At 43.3% G+C, this 23,248-nt stretch overlaps 1 protein-coding gene across 12 annotated transcripts in view; it reads left to right on the forward strand.

Annotated features, from left to right (window-relative positions):
- Positions 1 to 23,248, forward strand: part of ankrd6a (ankyrin repeat domain 6a) — a 118,755-nt gene that overhangs the window by 14,977 nt on the left and 80,530 nt on the right. For 9 of the 12 annotated variants that reach the window (XR_015089337.1, XM_086049759.1, XM_086049762.1 and 6 more), the window contains exon 4: positions 20,432 to 20,530. Coding sequence is in view for 11 of the 12 variants with exons in the window: in XM_086049759.1 (XP_085905885.1) it covers positions 20,432 to 20,530 (99 nt within the window). In the remaining variant the exon portion in view is untranslated. Of the gene's footprint in view, positions 1 to 8,505; positions 8,799 to 9,124; positions 9,316 to 20,431; positions 20,531 to 23,248 lie in introns of those variants that run through there. The other 3 variants (XM_086049764.1, XM_086049765.1, XM_086049760.1) reach the window with 2 other exon arrangements.

Here is a 23,248-nt window from a genome sequence, read left to right on the forward strand (position 1 = left end):
AATTCGCTCCAGCCTATGGGCTAGTACCCCGATACCTTTTTACCAGTAACAACAAGATGTTTGAGTAAATCGGTCATATGCGATCCTTTAATGGTTTTACCATTAAATATAAACTTGTTACGAGTGTTCCAAGCGGTCTCATCGTTTGATCATTTCCTTAAAATATAATCAACTTTTTTAGGGTAACGCGGATTTATGGTGTCCGTAATGTCGTCCCATGAATGCGTCTCCTCTTTTGCATTCTTCATCCCTACGTCCGCAATCTTCGGCATTCCCATGGCGATGGAAGCTGTTTCAGGACCCTCGGCGACGGTGGCTGTTTCAGGACCGGTCGGGGTGATGCTGAGGCGTTCAGCATCCTTTTCCCATCGAAGTCTTAAATAACGATGCAGTAGGGTTTGATACTTTTTACTTTTATCATATTGATTCAAACTCCGATCCTCCAATACTCGTAACATCTCGGCATCCAGATTACGTTCTGAGCTCTCCCCGATGGTCGGCTCGAATCTAGTCATACGCTCTAATTGATGGGGCGCGATTAGGTACATCTTTTGGGTGTTTTTCAAACCCATATCGCTTATGTTTATCTATCTATCAGACTGCCGCCGACTCCCCCCAACATAGCGCCGCTAATATAGGAAGAATGAATCCCCCCTTCTTAACCAGCACAGCGTGTTTATTTTTTAGACTCTTTTTCCTATGGCTAATAGGCGAATATCCCTCTTATGCTTAGCCAGTTTCTTGTATTGCGTTTTCTTTAAAAGGTAAGTGACCTTTTAGAAGATTTAACGCAATCTAGCACAACGCTCTCACCAGACTATCGGGACCGCGTAAAAGTATGTGTTTACGTTTCTTGGGTTTGGCATGAAACAATGATCTGAGCAGAGGGGCGTTTGATTTTAAAAACTTCGACATCGCCGCTAGCTTCTAGATATGTAAACAATAGGCTACTGATTGCGAAGTATACCGGTCTGTAGTCTGTATTGTTCTGGACACTCTGGCGTCAGATCCATCAGTAAAAAACCGTGCGCTTTTTTGGTGGCATCCTCAAAACTTTCTAAAAAGTACTTTTTGTTTGAGGGAAAAATCTGATTAGCCAAAACCGTCGTCTGTAATTTATCACGGGGGGTTTTAAACAGTATAATATAATTACTATTTAGACTAATAGTACGGCTGTATTTCCCCTGATGAAAAACGTTTTGCGTCAGCATAATAACGCTCATATTTTGATAATGTCTGTACTGTGTGAATATTCTCACCACTTCAGGATGGTCAGCCGCTTGGAAGATGACATCGTCCAGAACCACCAGATGGTTCTGATGAGCCGGAAACATTTCATCATCTACAAATGAGTCAGGAAGTCCTTTGACAAATGTAATTTTTTTAATTCATTTTCAGAAGTTCATTGTACATGGGTTGGTACGATGTGTAAATCCACACAATGTTATCGGGTACAATTCTCATCACGTGGTCAGAATCACGCAAAAGTGAAAAAAAAAAGTCTTTCCAGACCCGCTGCGTCCTGAAATAAGGCATGAGAAAGGGTGCTAATCTAGGGTCGAAATCAACTTGATTAAAAGACATTTTCTAATTTTTTTTTCCAAATTTTAAAAAAGAACCTTAATCTCGTCGAAGAGTGTACGCGCCCACATACGCATCCGCTGACGCTTGTTACCGACGTGTGTGCCTGTATGTGTGTGTGTGTGTGTGTGGGTGTGTGTGTGTGTGTGTGTGTGTGTGTTAATATCCAAATGGAAGGCTACGACCGCCTGGAATAAGACGTCGCTTGTCGTACACCACACGCATTTTTTTCATGAATGATGCGTTTTTCAAATGGAGCCCTCTTTTATCACGAACAATGTTGTGTTGAGGCATCTTGATCACCGTTGATTGGGCACCCATTGTGCTGACAAAATCTCCAACCATCTCCTTAACGCTGGCGTAATTGATGTGCTGAGCGCTCTGGTGGGATTGCATGATGCCCTTGACTTTCATCACCGTTTTCCTTCCGATCCTTGTCATGTACGTGAAGCTTGTGGGACCTGCTGAGACAAATTCTTGGATACAGTCACCATCTAGTTCGTCGGTCAGATCGCCTAGATAGTTCCCGAGCGGTAAAATGTGCTCATCCTCTTTCACATGTACACGATGCTATCGGTATCTGTATACAGGACACGTTCCTGAAACAACTCCAAAAAGTCGTACATTTTAGCTTCTGGGAGGGTTTGGTCGCACAGCGTACATTTAGCTTTGTAGCATTTATGTTTAGCTCCATCATCACCCGGCTTAACATAATAAGGCAGATGGCACTTCACACATTTTCTGTAAGTGTCACAGTTACTAGCAGCGTTTGTCATTTTGTCTTGGTTGTTTATGTCTATTAAAGCACTCTGTATTATGACGTTTTGTTACAAAGCTCACAATAGACGGGTTCTGAGCGTTGTTTTTACACATCAGATTGAGACAAATGCCGCAATGCCCTATACACGAGTGTGATTGTCTATTTTCATTACCTTTGTGACAATGTCGGCAGAAATAGGCGTGACCCGTCAACCTTTCGATTTTATGCCATAATAATGACCATCTAACAACCATATGAACAAGGTGTCTTTGCCCGCTCGGGGGTAGTTTGTCTCCAAAAAAGAAAGAGGACGGCAATCGTCATTGCGGTAAACCACAACTATTTTGCGCCTGATGAGTTTTTCGAATTTGTGCACGTCAGACAGATTAACGGGTGTATGACATCCAGACCAACACTCCTGCATAATGACAGCCTGCTGCATCGTCTGATTCAATGTCAGCTCACCGTTTAGCAGATGGGCTGGACATATCGAGAAACACAGTTTATTGTTTTAATATAAACCATATACAGATGTTGTTTTTTTCTCCTTAATAGTTCTGCGTTTGTAGATTGTATTAAACGACGCCGAACACCGACACCATTGTGCATAGCCTGCACAACTTGTACAACCAATTCGAGGTCTGAGTCAAGCATAATCTCTGTATTAGATTGAGCCATGTGCTCCAGCATATCCCCCCTCTGTGATATCATTTGACGCATCGGTTACATCGATTTGCCGATAAACCCGTCCACCTTCACCCACTATTTCGGCTTGAACCCTATCGCCACGTTGCACTACTCTGCTTACCTCAGCCGCTAGTGTGTTTATTTTTTGTGTGTGTAGAATGTTGCGAAATCGGGGTTAGCTACGACCATTGGTGTGTTTAAACACTTCCTAAATTCGATATTGTTGAAATGAGCCCATCCCCCTGCTCAGTATTGTCTAACGAATGATGCGCGCCCCCGTCTGTGGTCTGATGTTGTAAACACCTCGCGCGTTCATATCCCGTAAATGATGGGGTTGTACATCCATATGCACCCCCGCCTGCACTGTACATGCGTGTTATGAACACCCTCATCTCGTGAATGGTGCGGTTGTACATCCGTATGTGACCGTGCAGTAGTGCGCTGTACATGTGTGTTATGAGCTGTTTTGCCTTTATTGTTAAAAGGAGGAATAACCCCTTCATTTATTTCATGAATCATGTTTTTTAGCGGGGTTGGTATTTTGAGCGATTCGTAACTATCATTAAAACAACCCGCGTTTATAGCTTGAATCATGTTTTTTAATGGCGTTGTTACTCTAGGGGATTCTGATCTATCAGGTGATTGATTTTCTGTTATTTCCATATTTAACAGCGCTGGTGTATTTAGAGCCTCGTAGTCTTCCGTTACAATGATTAAGGTGTAAAATATCTACACCAATGAAAAAAAATCCTAATGTGTGTAAAAATGCAATCCCTATTGAAACCCTGCCATTTTCAATAGTAAGCGCATCATATGCATACAACCTCGAAGGCGCTGCCTCTACAGAGGACAGGTTGTCGGATGTGTGCAGCACGTGATGCCGCCTCGCATGTAAGTGGCTCCCTGGTGACGTCTTTGACGGGTTCTTCCACGTCTCGGGCGACTGAGATCTCTGACGTAACTTCCGCAGCGTCGTTTCCGGGTTCCGGTGTTCGGGGTGAGGCCTCTGGACACGCTGGCTTGAGTGGCTGCATGGGTGAAATAATGAACGGTATTAACATTCTTCTTTTTGAAATTTTGTAACTGTCAGTAATCGTGTATTTTACAATGTTACCCACCCCATTCACTTCATAGGAAGAGTTTAGAACAAAAAAAAACACTCATATACACGCGAGCACGTGTCTACTAGCTAGCTAGCTAGCCATGTGTGTCGATAGCATTAGCCTGGTTATTGGTTTGAATAGAAATGTTCTCACCTTTGTTTGTGTGACATTGCTCGTATTCTTCGCCGACGAGCATCAAAACCTGGTCAAATATGTCATCTGGGCCTGATCCAAACGCGTCGTTACGCGCTGGCAAATGTTGGTTAACGAGGGGTGCTGCTGCTGTTGTTAGCAACGCGTCACCGCCATCATTCCTCGGGGGTATGTCACGCTCTTCCTTCGAAGTCCCGTCAGAGTTGCATAAGACGGACCATTGATCAGCGTGCTGATGGAACCGTCATCAATATGCGATGATCCGGGTGTAGACTCATCGTCATCAGCATGTGTTATCGGCTCGTATGTCATTAACCCGCTCCTGTTAATCTCACGATTCGTCGCTTCTTCTATACGTGATGAAAAAGATAAAAATCTTTAGTAAGATAATAATACTTAAAGATATAGTGTAGAAAATAATATACCACCGTAGTATGTCTGTATAAAATATACGTAGCTGTAATCATCAGTCAGTGGCGCTGTTTTTTAGATAGAATAACAACAACTTCATTAGAGGCTGTAAAAATAATAATTGGTATAATATATTAGAGCGTTCTATAATAACTCACGGTGTTTATACACCTCCATGCTTCCAAACATGTCTGTAAGATGTATTAAACAATTTAGTTATAACAATGTCTTGTAGAATGTCAATACATAAAAACAAATAATTACCTTTAGCCATATCATTTTTATCATGAATGAGGGTGGACCGTATAAACTTAACCACGCCCCTATCTCTCTCTCTCTCTCTCTGTCTCTCTCGCTGTCTCTCTCTCTCTCTCTCTCTCTCTCGCTCTCTCCCTCAGGTGTTAAGGTAAATCAAATCAATCTAACATTTTAGTTTAGTCCCTTCACACATTCATACTAGTCTGAATTTTATTCTTAATGTTTTTGAAGTTCATACAAACAAGCTTTTCACAATTTTTCCAGCGTGCTTTAGAGACAAAGTATTCTTGTATACTAAAGTAAAGTAAATTTTTGACCATTTGTCTGGACATGCCCCCAACTTGCCCCGACATATAACCCTCACGGTCGTAAACCAATGTCAAGATAAGATAAGATAAGATAAGAATGCCTTTATTGATCCCACAGTGGGGAAATTTTCATTGTTACAGTAGCAAAGATATAGGTCACACAGGGGCGGCGGCATAATGTGGCCATTAATGTATAACATTGACGGCAAACATTTAGAATCAAACTTATGTAGATATACGCAGTAACATGTGTATATACACATGTGTATACACACCAACCTACATCTACATAAAAAATATGAGGAACACTCATTTCGGCCTGTACATAGTACAGAGGAAAAAATACTCTAAGTGACAGTGCTGCAGTGCTGTAGTGAAATGTAAGGAACAGCATTGGATAAAAATAAAACTAGACTAACAGTAGTGGGGAATGTTGAGTATTGCACGGTATTACAGTAGTGGGGAATATTGGGTATTGCACGATACGAGCTCAGGTGCAGGACTGCACAATTGCACTAATGACCGCCAGTTTGTAGAGACTACACAATGTTCTTGTTAAAGAGTCTGACAGCAGCAGGCAAGAAGGAACGGCGGAATCTCTCCTTTGCACAGCGAGGGTGTAACAGTCTGTCACTGAAGGTGCTGTGGAGTGCTGTTAGGGTGCCCTGGAGGGGGTGGTCCGGGTTGCCCAGCATTGATGACAGCTTGGCCAACATCCTCCTGTCCCCCACCGAGTCCACAGAGTCCAGGGAGCAGCCCAGGACAGAGCCGGCCCTCTTGACCAGTTTGTCCAGCCGCTTCTTGTCCCGGGCCGAGACGCCGCCTGCCCAGGTGACCACTCCCTGGAAGATGACCGATGCAACCACCGAGTCATAAAAGTTCCTGAGGAGTGTCCCCTGAACCCCAAAAGACCTCAGTCTCCTGAGTAGGAAGAGTCTGCTCTGACTCTTCCTATAGAGGGCGTCTGTGTTGTCGCACCAGTCCAGTTTATTGTTCAGATGAACACCCAGGTACTTGTAAGTTGAGACTCTCTCAACATCTGTTCCCCGGATGTTCACTGGTGCAGGTGAAGAGTGCTGGCGCCTACCGAAATCCACCACCATTTCTTTGGATTTCCCCGCATTGATCAGGAGGCGGTTCTGCTGGCACCAGTCCACAAAACCCTGAGTAAGTTCTCTGTACTCCCGATCATCTCCGCCTGTGATGAGGCCGACAATCGCAGAGTCGTCAGAGAACTTCTGCAGGTGACAGGTAGGGGTGTTGTAGTTGAAGTCCGAGGTGTAGAGGGTGAACAGGAAGGGAGCCAAGACAGTTCCCTGTGGGGCCCCCGTGCTGCAGAGGAGCACGTCAGACACACAGTCCTGTGTCCTCACATACTGTGGCCGGTTTGTGAGGTAATCCTGGATCCATGTGGTGAGGTGGTGCGCCACCCCCGCCCGCTCCAGCTTGTCTCCCAGTAGGGTGGGCTGGATGGTGTTGAAAGCACTGGAGAAATCAAAGAACATGATCCTCACAGTGCTCCCCGCCTTCTCCAGGTGGGAGAGTGAAGTGTGGAGGAGGTAGATGATGGCATCATCCACACTGATGCCAGGCTGGTATGCGAACTGGAGTGGGTCCATTGAGGAGCTCACCAGGGGGCGCAGGTGGACAAGGACCAGTCTCTCCAGGGTCTTCATCAGGTGAGACGTCAGCGCCACCGGTCTGAAGCTGTTGAGCTCCTTCGGGTGGGGGGTCTTTGGCACCGGGACCAGGCAGGATGTTTTCCATAGCTGGGGGACCCTGCCCAGCTTCAGGCTCAGGTTGAACATGTGCTGGACAATTCCACACAGCTGGTCTGCGCAGGATTTGAGGAGCTGGGGGCTGATGCCATCTGGACCCGCTGCCTTCCTCGCCTTCATCTTCTTCAGCTGGTTCCTCACCTGAGATGTTGTGAAGGCCAAGGCTGGACAGGAAGGAGTGGTGGCTATCTGGTGTAGCTGGGAGCTGGAGACTGTGGAGAAAAGAGGGGAGGGGGTGACACGCCCAGCAGGAGGAGTAGGTGGAGACTGCAGCAGGAGAGACGGAGTGGAGGCAGGCATCTGATCGAACCTATTGAAAAAGAGATTTAGCTCATTTGCCCACTGCAGGTCCCCCCCAGTCCGGGTCTTGGGTTGTCCGTGGCCTGAGATGGTCTTCAGGCCCCTCCAGACTCCCCTGGCGTTATTCTGCAGCAGCTGCTCCTCCATCCTCTTCCTGTAGGACCTTTTCCCCTCTCTGATCCTCCTCCTCAGCTGGCGCTGCACAGTCCTCCGCTCCTCTATGTTGCCTGACGCAAAAGCCCTCCTCTTCTCCTTCAGGAGAGCTTTTATGTCTGGTGTGATCCAGGGTTTGTTGTTGGAGAAACACCTTACTGTCCTGGTGGGTATGGTGTTCTCCATGCAGAAATTTATATAGTCTGTAACAGTGTCCGTTAGACTACTAATGTCTTCCCCGTGAGCATCGCTGAATACTTCCCACACAGTTGTGCTGAAGCAGTCCTTTAAGGCCTCCTCGGCCTCTCCAGACCATCTCTGAACCGTGCGGGTCACAGCTGGCTGCCTGCGGACCAGAGGTTTGTACACAGACTGGAGAGCCACCAGGTTGTGATCAGCTTTGCCCAGCGGGGGGAGGGGCAGTGATGTGTATGCCTCCTTGGTGTTGGCATAGAAAAGGTCCAGTGTTTTATTGTCTCTGGTGTGGCAGGTGACATACTGTGTGAATGAAGGCAGAGAGGAGGAAGGGGAGGCATGATTGAAGTCACCAGAGATGAGTACCAGGGCATTTGGGTGCTGTGTTTGTAGCCTGCTCACTGCTGCAGTCAAGACATCACAGGCTGTGTCGCTGCTGGCAGCTGGTGGGACGTAGACGGTCACCGCGATCACGTGACTAAACTCTCGCGGGATGTAGAATGGCCTCATGCCAACAGCTAGCAGCTCAATATCCCTGCTGCAAAGCTGCTCCTTAATCGTGATGTGCCCAGGATTACACCATCTATCGTTCACAAACACAGCCAGCCCTCCTCCTTTCCTCTTTCCACTCTCCAGCGTCCTGTCCGCGCGTATGATTTGGAAGCCGTCCAATTCTACGACCGCGTTCGGTGTTAGCGTTGTTAGCCACGACTCCGTGAATAGCATCAGGCTAGCCTCCCGGAAGTCCCTCTCGTGCCGGGTAAGCGCCGCTAGCTCGTCCATCTTGTTGGGGAGCGATCTAACATTCCCCATGATAACAGACGGGAGGACGGGATGGTATCGTCTCCTCCTTTCCCTGCGTTTAACCCCCGCACGAGATCCCCGTCTCTTCCTCCTCAGCTCACGGGGGATATCGGGTCTCGCCCCGGGAGCCGGCGCATGGTTAGCACGGAGTGCTAACAGCTGATTCCGGCTGTAAACAATGGGGGCTCGGCTCCGAGCCAAGTCGCCGGACACGATCGCGCAAAAAATAGCCATCAGCAGCAGCAAGAATACCGCAGTTTGGGTGTCCATTGCTACGCAAGTTACGACTATCAATTATACGAAAAAGGTATGAGGTAGAGTAATTTATGTTTATGTTTATGTTTATGTTATGTTTATGTTAAAAAAAAACCTGGGGTGTTTTTATGAGCCTACAGAAAAAACACATGTTGTTTAGTAAGATACCCAACCGTGCTATTGCGCCGCCAATAAAACACATTTACTGATTGTACGTTCAAATCCCAGAGTCAGATTTTTTATGAGCCTACAAAAAAAACACATGGTGCTTAATTACCTTGGGTAGACCACCTGTGTGTGCGTAAAAGGAAACATCTCCCTGTTTAGAATCCTGAACGTTCAAATTCCTGGAGTCACCTTTTTTTAATGATCTTACAGAAAAAAACACATGCTGTCCACTCTTCAAGACATACCCCCACCCTTCTGGACACCCTCTGCTGTTTACAGTGTGTGTGCATGAAAGGATGCTACCTTCACCCCGATGGATGCACGCTCACCCACTCCTCCTCCTCACTCTACATTCCCCCCATGGGCGCTCGCTCACCCCCTCCTCCTTCTCACTTCCCATGGTAAGATGATACATTTTATCTATTAAAACAAAACATAATACATATATCAAATAATGTTCAAACATACCCTGACATACACTACTTTGACCTTTTGACTACTTCACATAAAATAGTGCCAGCAGGATGTACGATAGTTAAATTTTAGCACTTCCAGATGTCCCGGAAACTATTAAAATCAAATATAATATTTATGACTATGACCTTTGATCAAAAAGCTATAAATCATGGCTTGGATCAAAGGGTTTTGACTGCTACTGCCTAATATCATTTTTTGTCGGGTCAATCTGTCAGGGTTCAGCATGATAAAAAGGCATGGAAGGACCCAAATGCTTGAGGGTGAGGTAGGAGGACAGTTTAAGAGATTTTAATGAATTAGCAAGCGGTGCATGGAAATACAATGGACAGGGTGACGAGGCTTGGCTTTGGAGTCAAGGCTTGATGACGGAGCTTGGCTTGACTCGGCGTGACTTGCTGGACCTGGTTTGGCTTGACTTGGTTGAGAGAGAGGACTTGGCATGGCAAAGAGAGTTGAATGGACGAAATGAAACTCGGTGATACAAACAGTCCTTGATGCTACTAGACACCACAACAAACAGCAACGACAACCGACAGCAACAGACAACAACGACAATGACCCGACTAGGACTGAACAAAAACTAGGAACTTAAATACAAGCATACAGACAAGACAACGAGAAACACCAGGACAAGACACATGAGGTAGGAGGGAGCTGAATGGCTAACACTAGGGAGTGGAATGCACACATGGGAACACAATCACTGATGAGACAGAAACACTGAAAAAAAAAAAAAAACTTAGATCAAACATGACAAAGCTAATGCAAAGGAGCAAGAATTGATGTAATATGATCCCGTTTTTTGGCTCCAGTTAAAAGGCATGCAGCAGAGTTTTGGACTAACTGTAAGCGTGAAAGTTCTTTTTGATAAATATCATAGTAAAAAGCATTACAGTAATCCAGACGAGATGAAATAACAGCATTGCACAACCCACTCAAAATGCTGAAAAGACAAAAGTGGTCAGTGATTGTTCAGGGTGTGTGCTCTCTGTAGTGTTTTGGAGGAGTGCTGAAGGACTTTCAGCATGAGAGTGGAAAAAAGTATACAATAACACTTTTGTCAAACTTTTTTGAGAGGTCTGTAGTCCGGCAGTAAACCGGAAGTGGCGTCATGTTGTAGTCCATAAATCCCACCTCTTTATGACGGCATATCCGGTTTAAATCCCGCCCCTTTTGGGGACATCATTTTGTGGTCCATAATTCCTGCCAAAACCACGCCCCTTTGTCCATAAGCCCCCCTTTAACACATCATTTATGGTTAACCCCCCCTTCCGGCATGCCATAATAAGGGTATGGAAGATCATGCTTCCGCCTCAGCGGAGTTCACGAAGAACATGTCCGGACATGTTTTGAACGGCTGCCATCTTTTCCGGCATGCCCAAATATGGGTATGGATGAGATCATGCTTCCGCCTCGTTCAATCCGTCTACAGACATGTTTTTAGGTGGCAGCCATCTTTTCCGGTATGCCCAAATACAGGTATGGATGAGATCATGCTTCTGCCTCGTTCGAAGTAACAGAGACACATGTACGGACATGTCCTGGCTGCCGCCATGTTTTCCGGCATGACCAAATATAGTTATGGATGACATCGTGCTTCCGCCTCATCCAAGGCATGTACAGACATGTTTTTAGGCAGCCACCATCTTTTCCGGCATGACCAAATAAGGGGAAGGATGAGATCATGCTTCCGCCTGTAACATGAAACTCATTGTATCAACTCAGTATAAGTCCAGGCTTGTTCAGACATGTTTTTAGACCCCTCCCCTCATCTAAGGGGGCGTGACCACACACTTGGGTCCAAACAGAAAGTAAAACAGATCTTCATGAAGGCATCATGATTGAGGGAACATGTATTTCTATTCATAAAGGCTATGGATCAAACGCTCATCAAAAATCAAGGATTTATTTGGGAAGAAGACAACATCCACCCAGGCGGCACGGTGGTCGACTGGTTAGCACGTCCGCCTCACAGTTCAGAGGTCGTGGGTTCGATCCCGGCTCCGGCCTCCCTGTGTGGAGTTTGCATGTTCTCCCCGTGCCTGCGTGGGTTTCCTCCGGGTACTCCGGTTTCCTCCCACATTCCAAAAACATGCATGGTAAGTTGATTGGACTGTCTAAATTGCCCCTAGGTGTGATTGTGAGTGCGAATGTCTGTCTCTGTGTGCCCTGCGATTGGCTGGCAACCAATTCAGGGTGTCCCCCGCCTACTGCCCAAAGACAGCTGGGATAGGCTCCAGCACGCCCCGCGACCCTTGTGAGGAGAAGCGGTACAGATAATGGATGGATGGATGGACAACATCCACCCACTGAATCATTGTCGTAATACCACGTCATCTACAAATGTACCTATGAAACAGCAGCACTACACCTGTGCACCCTTGTGCATGCTTGGTTATGTTTTTTTAATGACTGAGAATCGTAACCCTTATTGTTCTACTACACTTTGTTAGAACGTTTCCCATACAATTGTGAAGTGCCCACTTGATTGAATTCATCTTAGCGCAATACCACGTCATCTACACATGTGCCTATGAAACACCTAAACTACACCTGTGCACCATTGTGCATGCTTGGTTATGTTTTTTAATGATTGAGAATGGCAACCCTTATTGTTCTAATATAGCTTGTTAGGGCATCTTTCATACAATCATCAGGTTACTGTACAATTAAGGCAACACAGGTTGGAAAGTTTAGCAGGATTCATAAAAGGCCTCTTTTTTACTTTCTCACTTCTTGTAACAGAACAAAAATGTAATAACATTCATTTATGTCATCTATACTGTATATATCTATATTTTTTATATACAATACTTTGGTATGATGTTTTATCAACATCCAAGTTCTCCAAGTCAGATCAACTGCACATAGCACGGTTTGTAACTAAATGATGTGTAAATGTTTGACCTGTGTTCTTCAATGGGAATGATTTCCATGTAGAGTTAGTAAATACAGTGCAGCTCAACCTCTGGCTAACAGCACAGCTAGAAAGAAGCTTTTTGAAAGCAAACATGTGTGTGTATGCAGCCCTCCCTTCAGGGGATGTGTGTGCCTGTGTGTGTGTGTGTGTGTTCGTGTGTGCCTGCGTGCAGGGGTGTGCGTGTGTGTATGTGTATGAGCAAGACAGTCGGGGGGAGTAAATCAGAGGAATGTAGATAAACTGTAGCTTACCTGCTATTTTCTTGAGAGGCTTTGTGTATCAAAATGTGTGTCCATTTAGGATGGGTGAGGGGCAATTAGTCTAGAAAAATAAACTCACTTTTTAAAAAATCTTTTTTTTTCAGAACAGTACTGTGGTGTAACAAGTTCCCTACATATTAGGTAAGTGACAAACGGACTCGATTCATTAGTTTGTCTGTAAACAGCGTGCAATGTAACTTGGTGTGTTTTTATTTATTTTTTTTACTTAAAAAAAAAGTCCCCCTCCTCTGTTGCGCGCCTAAGAAGAACGTACCCAAATAGCCTGCTGTTATCAGCAGGCTATTTGGGTACGTTCTTCTTAGGTGCCTTCTCACCCTCCAACCGCCAGCAGCCATGAATGCAGACGTCTGAGGGAGAGTTTAAACCATTATTGTGGAAACTAACTCATATTTAATCACCTACATAAGGTGTTTTACAAATTGTTCAGCTTCAATGTTTGAAAACTTTAACATTTACTAATGTTGACCTTCTTTTCTTTATGATTAATGTAATTACTGTATAGACTCATTTAAACACCTAAATAACGTTTTTTTACAAATTGTTCAGTCTCAACATTTAAAATCATCAACATTTACCTGATTAATCCCTACCATTCTTATTTATGCAATTAATGTGTAGACTCATATTTTATCACCTACATAAGGTTTTTTACAAATTGGTCAGTCTCAACATTTAAAATCATCAACATTTACCTGATTAATCCCTATCCTTCTTATTAATGCAATTAATGTGTCGACTCCTATTTAATCACCTACATAAGGTTTTCTACAAAATGGTCAGCCTCAACGTTTAAAATCATCAACATTTACCTGATGAATCCCTATCATTCTTATTAATGCAATTAATGTGTAGAGTAATTATACAGACTCTGTATTTGATCATTATCTGCTATTGTTGACCTTCTTTATTAATGCAATTATTGTGTAGATTGATACTTAATCACAGACCGTTTCTATGCGTCTGGATGTCTGTCGGGTTACTGCCATTGTGGATGTTGTTTCTTTTCTCGAGCCACAGGGTTGTTGTGGCTTGGTTTGGAGATCTGCTGTTTTATACCTACCGAAAGGGGAGTGGATTACCCGCCTCCTCGCCATAGGCGTGGTTTTCTCGTTAGAGAGAGCAAGTGAGAGATGGACGGGGGTGTGGTTAATTGAAGGGCATTGATGTACCCACCATATGAATTCGTGAGAGCCTCGAGGGGGAAAGTTCAGAAATAACCCAATATGACAGAACTTTAGCCCCTTTCACCGAAACAATATATTGTATAGGTTTTACTTCCTTCTCTGATAAATTAGATGAACTCTCATAACGATTTTAAAAATACCAGCATTCTCAACAAACATTTGTGCTCGTAAAAGTATGCATTTGTCCGCTTAAAATTGTGATAATCATAAAAAGCATGTAAAAAACCTGAGACCCTGAGAGGAACGGTTCTACACTCTCAAATGTAACTCTAAATTAAAAATACTCGATTTAATACATAAATACAAGTTAAACGTAAATCATTGAGCTAAGCATGTTCAAATAATATTGATAATGACATTCACTTCATTCAAAGCGTTCGACTTTTATGATTTGAGTTCAAATAAGATTGATAAAGACATTCACTTCATTCAAAACTTTTAACTTTTATGAATTGACTTCGAATAATGTTGATCATGACATTCACTTAATTTAGTCTGCATACTCACATTGTATTGTTGGTTAGCTTAAAAACAGCATTCAAGTTGACTTTACGTCATAAACTTAGCTTGATACCTTCATTTTTCTTAACATGTGGTTTCCTTTTTAAGGGCCCAACTCATTATACCTTTAACCAAACAATTGAGTGAGACAGGGCATGATTTAAAAACAAACCAACAAATAAGCAAAACTTTCAAATCTATGTGCGTGTCAGAACTGAATAAATTTGACACAATAGAACAAACAATTACTTGCATGTTAAACACATGCTAGGTCCAAACGAATTACACCTAAAGATACTCTTCCTTACATTTCAGATCATCTTTTACCGCCTCACAACAATGTATAACTAACAATTCCAACCAATTTTAAATATCTCAACAAATTGACAAAGTCAATCCCTTTGTTAGACTTGATATTCATTGTTCAAGCAGCTGGTTGGAGATAGACTGGCTAGCTCAGGATGTCTCTGATTTTGCATGTAACTTTACTCCTTGTCGTTTGTTTTCTCATCCTTCCTGCTAAAGTGGATGTGAGGAGGTCATAAAAAAGATAAGCCATTGAATACTCCAGTATGTGGGGGTCTACTCACGTACTGATTCACTGGTGAGGAACTTGTATTTCATGATGTCTGTACATGAATGTACAAATACGAGCTTTAGGCTGAAACAAGAAACAGTATATTGTATAGGTTTTACTTCCTGCTTTGATGAATGAGTTTATATCAATCTCTCGCAATTATTTTTTTAAATACAAGGATTCTAAACAAATAGTTGTGCTAGTAAAAGTATCCACAGAAGTAACAAGTCGGTGTTTAAATGCTGGAGATGTAAGAACACATGAAGGTTAACAATAGCAGATGATCAAATACACAGTATAATAAGTCCAAACATTAATTACGTTATTAATCAAGATAGGGGTTCATCAAGTAAATGTTAATTATATATATAAAAAAAAGTTTTTAAACGTTGATACTGACCAATTTCAAAAAACGTTATGTGATTAAATATTAATCTACACAATAATTGCATTAATAAAGAAGATCAACAATATCAGTTAATGATCAAATACAGAGTCTATATAATTAGTCTACAAATGAATTGCATTAATAAGAATGATAGGGATTCATCAGGTAAATGTTGATGATTTTAAACGTTGAGGCTGACCTTTTTGGAAAAAACCTTATGTATGTGATTAAATATGAGTCGACACAGTTAATCATAAAAAAAAGAAGGTCAACATTAGTAAATGTTAAAGTTTTTAAACATTGAAGCTGAACAATTTGTAAAAAAAACTTATGCAGGTGATTAAATATGAGTTAGTTTCCACAATAATAGTTTAAACTCTCCCTCACACGTCTGCATTTAAGGCACCTTATCAGCAGGCTATTTGGGTACGTTCTTCTTAGGCGCGCAACAGAGGAAGGGGACTTGTTTAAAGTTAAAAAAACATAAAAACACACCAAGTTACATTGCAAACTAATGATTCAAGTCCGTTTGTCACTTACCTAATATGTAGGGAACTTGTTACACCTCAGTACTGTTTTGAAAAAAAAAAGAATACATATTAATCATTCTGATTTTTTAAAAAGTGAGTTTATTTTTCTAGACTAGTTGCCCCTCACCCATCCTAAATGGACACGCATTTTGAAACACAAAGCCTCTCAAGAAAATAGCAGGTAAGCAACCGTTTATCTACATTCCTCTGATTTACTCCCTCCGACTGCCTTGCTCATACACATACACACACCCACACCCCTGCACGCAGGCACACACCAACACACGCACACACACACACAGGCACACACATCCCCTGAAGGGAGGGCTGCATACACACACGTTTGCTTTCAAAAAGCTTCTTTCTAGCTGTGCTGTTAGCCAGAGGCTGAGCTGCACTGTATTGACTAACTCTACATGGATTGAAATCATTCCCATTAAAGAACATAGGTCAAACATTTACACGTCATTTAGTTACAAACCGTGCTATATGCAGTTGATCTAACTTGGAGAACTTGGATGTTGACAAAACATCATACCAAAGTATTGTTTATAAAAAATATAGATATATACAGTATAGATGACATAAATGAATGTTATTCATGAAGAAATAGTCACATCTGAAACAGATACATTGATTTCATAGATTGTTTTTCAGGAATGCATGGATGGCTAAAATCCTAAAGCAAATGGATAATGACGACATAAACTAGTATTCTTTATGAATGCATGGACAGTTAAATCTAAAACAAGATCACATTTAGATGACATAAATTAATGTTATTCAGGAATGCATGGACAGCTAAAATCCTAAAACAATAGATAATGACAGTATATACTAGTATTACCCATGCACGTTAAGTCAGGAGAAACATGTATTGATGACATAAACACATGTTATTCGTGAAGCTAGGTAGGGCTTCAAATATTTTAAAGTACGTACTAACTGTCCATTTTTTTGTGGTCTGTTCACCTCGAGGTCTTTTTTGTCTTTGCGTTGGCGCTCCACTGAGATTTTCTCTCTTCTGTGGAAAGACCTCCTGTGCCACTTCGTTCATATCGTTCATACCTCTGTGAATTTTTTTATTTATTTATTTTTTATCACTTGGTCTATACTCCAACATTTTTTCAAGGCAAACTTCCTAATTACCAACCTGGATGTGAAAGTATAGCCACTGATGAACAAAGGACCTCTTTGAGAACTGTTACCATTCACACACATACATATTGTAGATCGCATACACACACCTAAGAGAACATTGTTTGTCTGTATTTTAGGGTGGCACACACATGGAGGCTCCATCAAAGGAGGGTGGGGGCTACATTTTTGTTCTGTTACAAGAAGTGAGAAAGTAAAAAAGAGGCCTTTTATGAATCCTGCTAAACTTTCCAACCTGTGTTGCCTTAATTGTACAGTAACCTGATGATTGTATGAAAGATGCCCTAACAAGCTATATTAGAACAATAAGGGTTGCTATTCTCAGTCATTAAAAAACATAACCAAGCATGCACAATGGTGCACAGGTGTAGTTCAGGTGTTTCATAGGTACATTTGTAGATGACGTGGTATTACGCTAAGATGAATTCAATCAGGTGGGCACTTAACGATTGTATGGGAAATGTCCTAACATGTTGTATTAGAAAAATAAGAGTTGCCATTCTCAATCATTAAAAAAAACAAAAACATAACCAAGTATGCTAAATGATGCACAGGTGTAGTTTAGGTGTTTCATAGGCACATGTGTAGATGACGTGGTATTGTGCTAAGATGAATTCAATCAAGTGGGCACTTCACAATTGTATGGGAAACGTCCTAACAAAGTGTAGTAGAACAATAAGGGTTACGATTCTCAGTCATTAAAAAAACATAACCAAGCATGCACAAGGGTGCACAGGTGTAAGATAAGATAAGATAAGATAAGAATGACTTTATTGATCCCACAGTGGGGAAATTTTCATTGTTACAGTAGCAAAGATATAGGTCACACAGGGGCGGCGGCATAATGTGGCCATTAATGTATAACGTTGACGGCAAACATTTAGAATCAAACCTATGTAGATATACGCAGTAACATGTGTATATACACATGTGTATACACACCAACCTACATCTACATAAAAAATATGAGGAACACTCATTTCGGCCTGTACATAGTACAGAGGAAAAAATACTCTAAGTGACAGTGCTGCAGTGCTGTAGTGAAATGTAAGGAACAGCATTGGATAAAAATAAAACTAGACTAACAGTAGTGGGGAATGTTGAGTATTGCACGGTATTACAGTAGTGGGGAATATTGGGTATTGCACGATATGAGCTCAGGTGCAGGACTGCACAATTGCATTAATGACCGCCAGTTTGTAGAGACTACACAATGTTCTTGTTAAAGAGTCTGACAGCAGCAGGCAAGAAGGAACGGCGGAATCTCTCCTTTGCACAGCGAGGGTGTAACAGTCTGTCACTGAAGGTGCTGTGGAGTGCTGTTAGGGTGCCCTGGAGGGGGTGGTCCGGGTTGCCCAGCATTGATGACAGCTTGGCCAACATCCTCCTGTCCCCCACCGAGTCCACAGAGTCCAGGGAGCAGCCCAGGACAGAGCCGGCCCTCTTGACCAGTTTGTCCAGCCGCTTCTTGTCCCGGGCCGAGACGCCGCCTGCCCAGGTGACCACTCCCTGGAAGATGACCGATGCAACCACCGAGTCATAAAAGTTCCTGAGGAGTGTCCCCTGAACCCCAAAAGACCTCAGTCTCCTGAGTAGGAAGAGCCTGCTCTGACTCTTCCTATAGAGGGCGTCTGTGTTGTCGCACCAGTCCAGTTTATTGTTCAGATGAACACCCAGGTACTTGTAAGTTGAGACTCTCTCAACATCTGTTCCCCGGATATTCACTGGTGCAGGTGAAGAGTGCTGGCGCCTACCGAAATCCACCACCATTTCTTTGGATTTCCCCGCATTTCCCCGTAGTGCTGCTGTTTCATAGGTACATTTGTAGATGACGTGGTATTACGACAATGATTCAGTGGGCGGGTGTTGTCTTCTTCCCAAATAAATCCTTGATTTTTGATGAGCGTTTGATCCACAGCCTTTATGAATAGAAATACATGTTCCCTCAATCATGATGCCTTCATGAAGATCTGTTTTACTTTCTGTTTGGACCCAAGTGTGTGGTCACGCCCCCTTAGATGAGGGGAGAGGTCTAAAAACATGTCTGAACAAGCCTGGACCGAGTTGATACAATGAGTTTCATGTTACAGGCAGAACCATGATCTCATCCTTCCCATTATTTGGTCATGCCAGAAAAGATGGCGGCTGCCTAAAAACATGTCTGTACATGCCTTGGACAAGGCGGAAGCATGATGTCATCCATAACCATATTTGATCATGCCGGAAACGATGGCGGCAGTCAGGACAGGTCTGTACATGTGTCTCTGTTACTTTGAACGAGGCGGAAGCATGATCTCATCCATGCCCACATTTGGGCATGCCGGAAAAGATGGCGGCAGTCTAAAAACATGTCTGTACACGAATTGAACGAGGCGGAGGCATGATCTCATCCTTACCCATATTTGGTCATGACCGAAAAGATGGCAGCAGCCTAAAACATGTCAAACATGTTCTTCGTGAACTCCGCTGAGGCAGTAGCATGATCTCATCCATACCCATATTTGGGTATGCCGGAAAAGAGGGCGGGCGTTCAAAACATGTCCGCGCATGTTCTTCGTGAACTCCGCTGAGGCGGAAGCATGATCTCATTCATACCCTTATTTGGGCATGCCGGAAGGGGGCGTTAACCATAAATGATGTGTTAAAGGGCGGGGCTAGGTAGTGCCAAAATGGCGGACAGGAAATGATGCATGACAACACAAAATGGCCGACCGGAAACGACGCATGGCAATGTAAAATGGCCGACCGGAAAATACGTATCAGGGCGGGGTTAGGGGTAAAATTACGTTTCCAGACTACAAAGGGGTTAGAGGAGGTATTGGGCGTGGTTAGGGGCGGGACCATACTTAAGAATGATGTCACCAAAAGGGGTGTGGTTAGGGCTTATCAACTACAAAGGGGCGTGGTTAGGGGTGGGGTTTATGTTCTACAAAGGGGCGTGGTTTTGGCGGGAATTATGGACCACAAATGATACAACGTCATAAAGGACGAGACTTATGGACTACAAAATGACGTCACTTCCGGTTTACTTCCGGACTACAAACCTGTCAAAAAAGTTTGATGAAAGTGGTATTGTATTATTTTTTTGAGTGAACATTTAATTGATAATGACTCAATATAATGTATCTAAAGCCAACAGTCTCGAACTTGGGTTTTAAATTTGACAGTGATCTTAAATTGGACCGGCAAATCAGCGCTGTTGTTAGGTCCAGCTTCTTTTACCTTAGACAACTGGCTGGGGTAAAGCCCCTTCTTTCTCACCATCACTTAGAAACAGTAATCCATGCCTTTGTTGTCTAATCTTGGCTGGATTACTGTAATGCACTTTATACTGCTATGGTGCTCTTGAATGTCCTTAGCAAACTGGCCCAAGGAATTTCCTAATTTTTAGACTGGACAAAGTAAGCAAAGAGGTTGGTGGTTTGGGTGCGTTAAACTATTACTATTATATAAACTATTAAGACTAAACTATTATCCTACTATTTTTTTTAATTAATGCAGGCAGGGAACACAGCACTTCATCTGGCCAGCCAGAATGATCATGCTCAGACTGCTCGCCTTCTGCTTCTTGGAGGAGCCACACCAGACACCAAGAACAATGTGAGTTTGTGATTATGTCCTAGGGTTTCCATAAACTTAAAATGGAAGTCAAGTCAGAATTTTCTTTCAAATAATAATGTTCTATGCAGCCCCACTGGTCTAAACAAAGTATTCTTATCAATATTCAGTTTGTGGGGCGGCACATTGGCCGACTGGTTAGCATGTCCGCCTCGCAGTTCAGAGGTCTTGGGTTCGATTCCAGCCCCGACCTTCCTGTGTGGAGTTTGCATGTTCTCCCCGTGCCTGTGTGGGTTTTCTCCGGCTTCTCTACTCTGGTTTCCTCCCACATTCTAAAAACATGCATAGTAGGTTAATTGATCACTCTAGATTGCACCTAAGTGTGATTGTGAGAGTGTATGTTTGTCACTTAGTCGTGCCGCCTCAACATGAATTAAGCAGAAAAATCCACCGAATTTTATCCATCTCAGGGGGCTGCGATTTTGCCTTGTACTGCCGCTGTCGACTGAAAATTACATCACAGTGCCTAAGGACTCATCTTACAAATGTCACATGACCAAACCCAGAAAACAGATGAGTCGTGACGGTCATTACCTAAAATGGCAGTCCCATGAGATGCATATAAAGGAAGAAATATTTCACAAACCCCTGGAAGGGTACTCTGGTTGTAGGCGGAAGGCGCTAAACGAACCGTGAATTTTTTGTAAAATGCCCAGATCTGTTTTCCTCCCTCCTGTGACGTAGACAGCGGAGACGGAAAAAATGACAAGCAAAGCTCCAAAAGGGGCTTGCCAATTTCTCGAAAATCTCATCTCAAAAAAGCCCTTAAATCACAACAGGGGGGTACATTTTGGTATTGATGTAATTTTTACACGCATACCTGTGCCAATGTTCAGCCCATCTAAGTGTCACTTTAACATTAAAGAAAACAAAATAAGGGGAGGCAAATTTATTAGTATACCACATTAAAGTGCTTTACATAAAACATTAAAAGCATTGCAGAATGAGAAACAAAATGTTAAGAAATTACAAAAATAAATTCATCTAAGATAATTAGATTAAAATGATAAAAACCAAGTATCATCCTAGATAAATTAAAAGATAGTGTGCAAATTGGGGATTAAAAAAAGACAATAAAGTATCGATTCATGAGAATACTGCAGTAAACAAAAATGTTTTCAGCCCTGATTTAAATGAACTGACAGTTTGAAAAGACCTCAGGTTTTCCGGGAGTTTGTTCCACAGGTGACGAGCATAGTAACTACCGGTAAATGCTGTGTTGCGGCCCTGGCCGTGTGTGGCTGCTGCCTGGATGTGTATGTGGGATTGAGTGCTCTTGTCACTGCTCGGATATGTGGAGACTCAGGTGAATGACCGGGATTGGCTGAGAGGAGAGGAGTGGCGAGAGTAGAGGCTGAACCTGATTGGCCACAACGGCCGCTAGTTTAAAGACGCTCCGCGGATTGACAGGACTGGCGGTGCATCTGACAGCTGCAGCCCGTTGCTCTCGGCCTCCATCCCCTTGGTGTAGACTTTGCAATTTCTTTAGTGTTTGTGTTAGTAGGTTATAGGTAGTTATTTGTTTCGTATTAGTGAATTCAGGGTGTATCCTTTGTTTTTGCGACTTTTTACCTTTGACCCATTTTTGTTGCAATTTTTGTGACAACTCGACCCATGTTAATAACTTTTGCCTCTGACCTCTTTTTGTTATATTAAACATTGTATATTCACGCATCATTTTTGTTCCGTATATGACTCTTGGGGACTGAAAGTGTCCTTCACTTATGCTACGCACCTAACCCTACACGGGTGCGTAACAGTGTGTACCGTGAGTACTATTGTTTTTTCATTCCCTCTGTGCTTTGGTTGGTGGTTTTGTCATGTTTGATTTGGACGAATTTGCACTACACTCCTCGCTTGATAAGGTAGATCGGTGTACAAAATGTGCTGTTCTACTGTTGATAGCCAATTGCTTTAATATCTTGGTGCCTTTCAATGCCCGGAAGACAGAGATTAAACAACGTGTGGCTCAGAGGTTGGCGGTGGAGGGGAAGATGGTCCCCAAGACGGCTGGCGCTCTTGAGGGTGTTTGGTTTTGTGTGGATGTGGAGGCTGCCACGTCAGCACCAGCCTTCACCGGCGAGGCGGTGGTTGTGGGAGCATAAGCTGCCGCCGCCACCGAGCTAGGCTCGGACCCACAAACTGGCACAAGAATCGAGGATCCTCAGGCTCACTCTGAGGCTATGGGAAGTGGAGCTCCAAACAAAGGCACGTGAGGTAGAGCTTCTGCACCTCTGGGTCCGAGCTCTAGGGCTGGAAAGATCTCCGCAAGTATCCACACCCTTAAGCGCGAATCCTCCCAGCTCAGTGTCAGACCAGTTTGATGTCAGCTGACATATCGCATTGGCGCATACATTCCGGAAATCCGAGGTGGATTCCTATTTCAGTGCTTTTGAGCACATCGCCGCAACCCTCCGGTGGCCAAAGGAGGTGTGGAGTCTGTTGCTGCAATGCAAATTAATAGGCAAGGCACAGGAGGTGTGCGCAAGGTTGTCCATCGAACAAAATTTGGATTATGTGGATGTGAAATCCACCGTGTTAAGGGTTTATGAGTTGATGCCTGAGGCACATCGGCAAAAATTTAATTCCCTTCGCAAATATACCAACCAAACATATTGTCAGGTCCGACAAAAGCAGACAGGAAAAAATGTGGATCCCAAAAACGCAGAATGAGACAAAACCTTTAATTACAAAATCCAA

The sequence above is a fragment of the Filicampus tigris genome, chromosome 13 (genome assembly GCF_054856515.1).
Source record: "Filicampus tigris isolate MCC_2025a chromosome 13, RoL_Ftig_1.0, whole genome shotgun sequence".
Lineage (NCBI taxonomy): Eukaryota > Metazoa > Chordata > Actinopteri > Syngnathiformes > Syngnathidae > Filicampus > Filicampus tigris.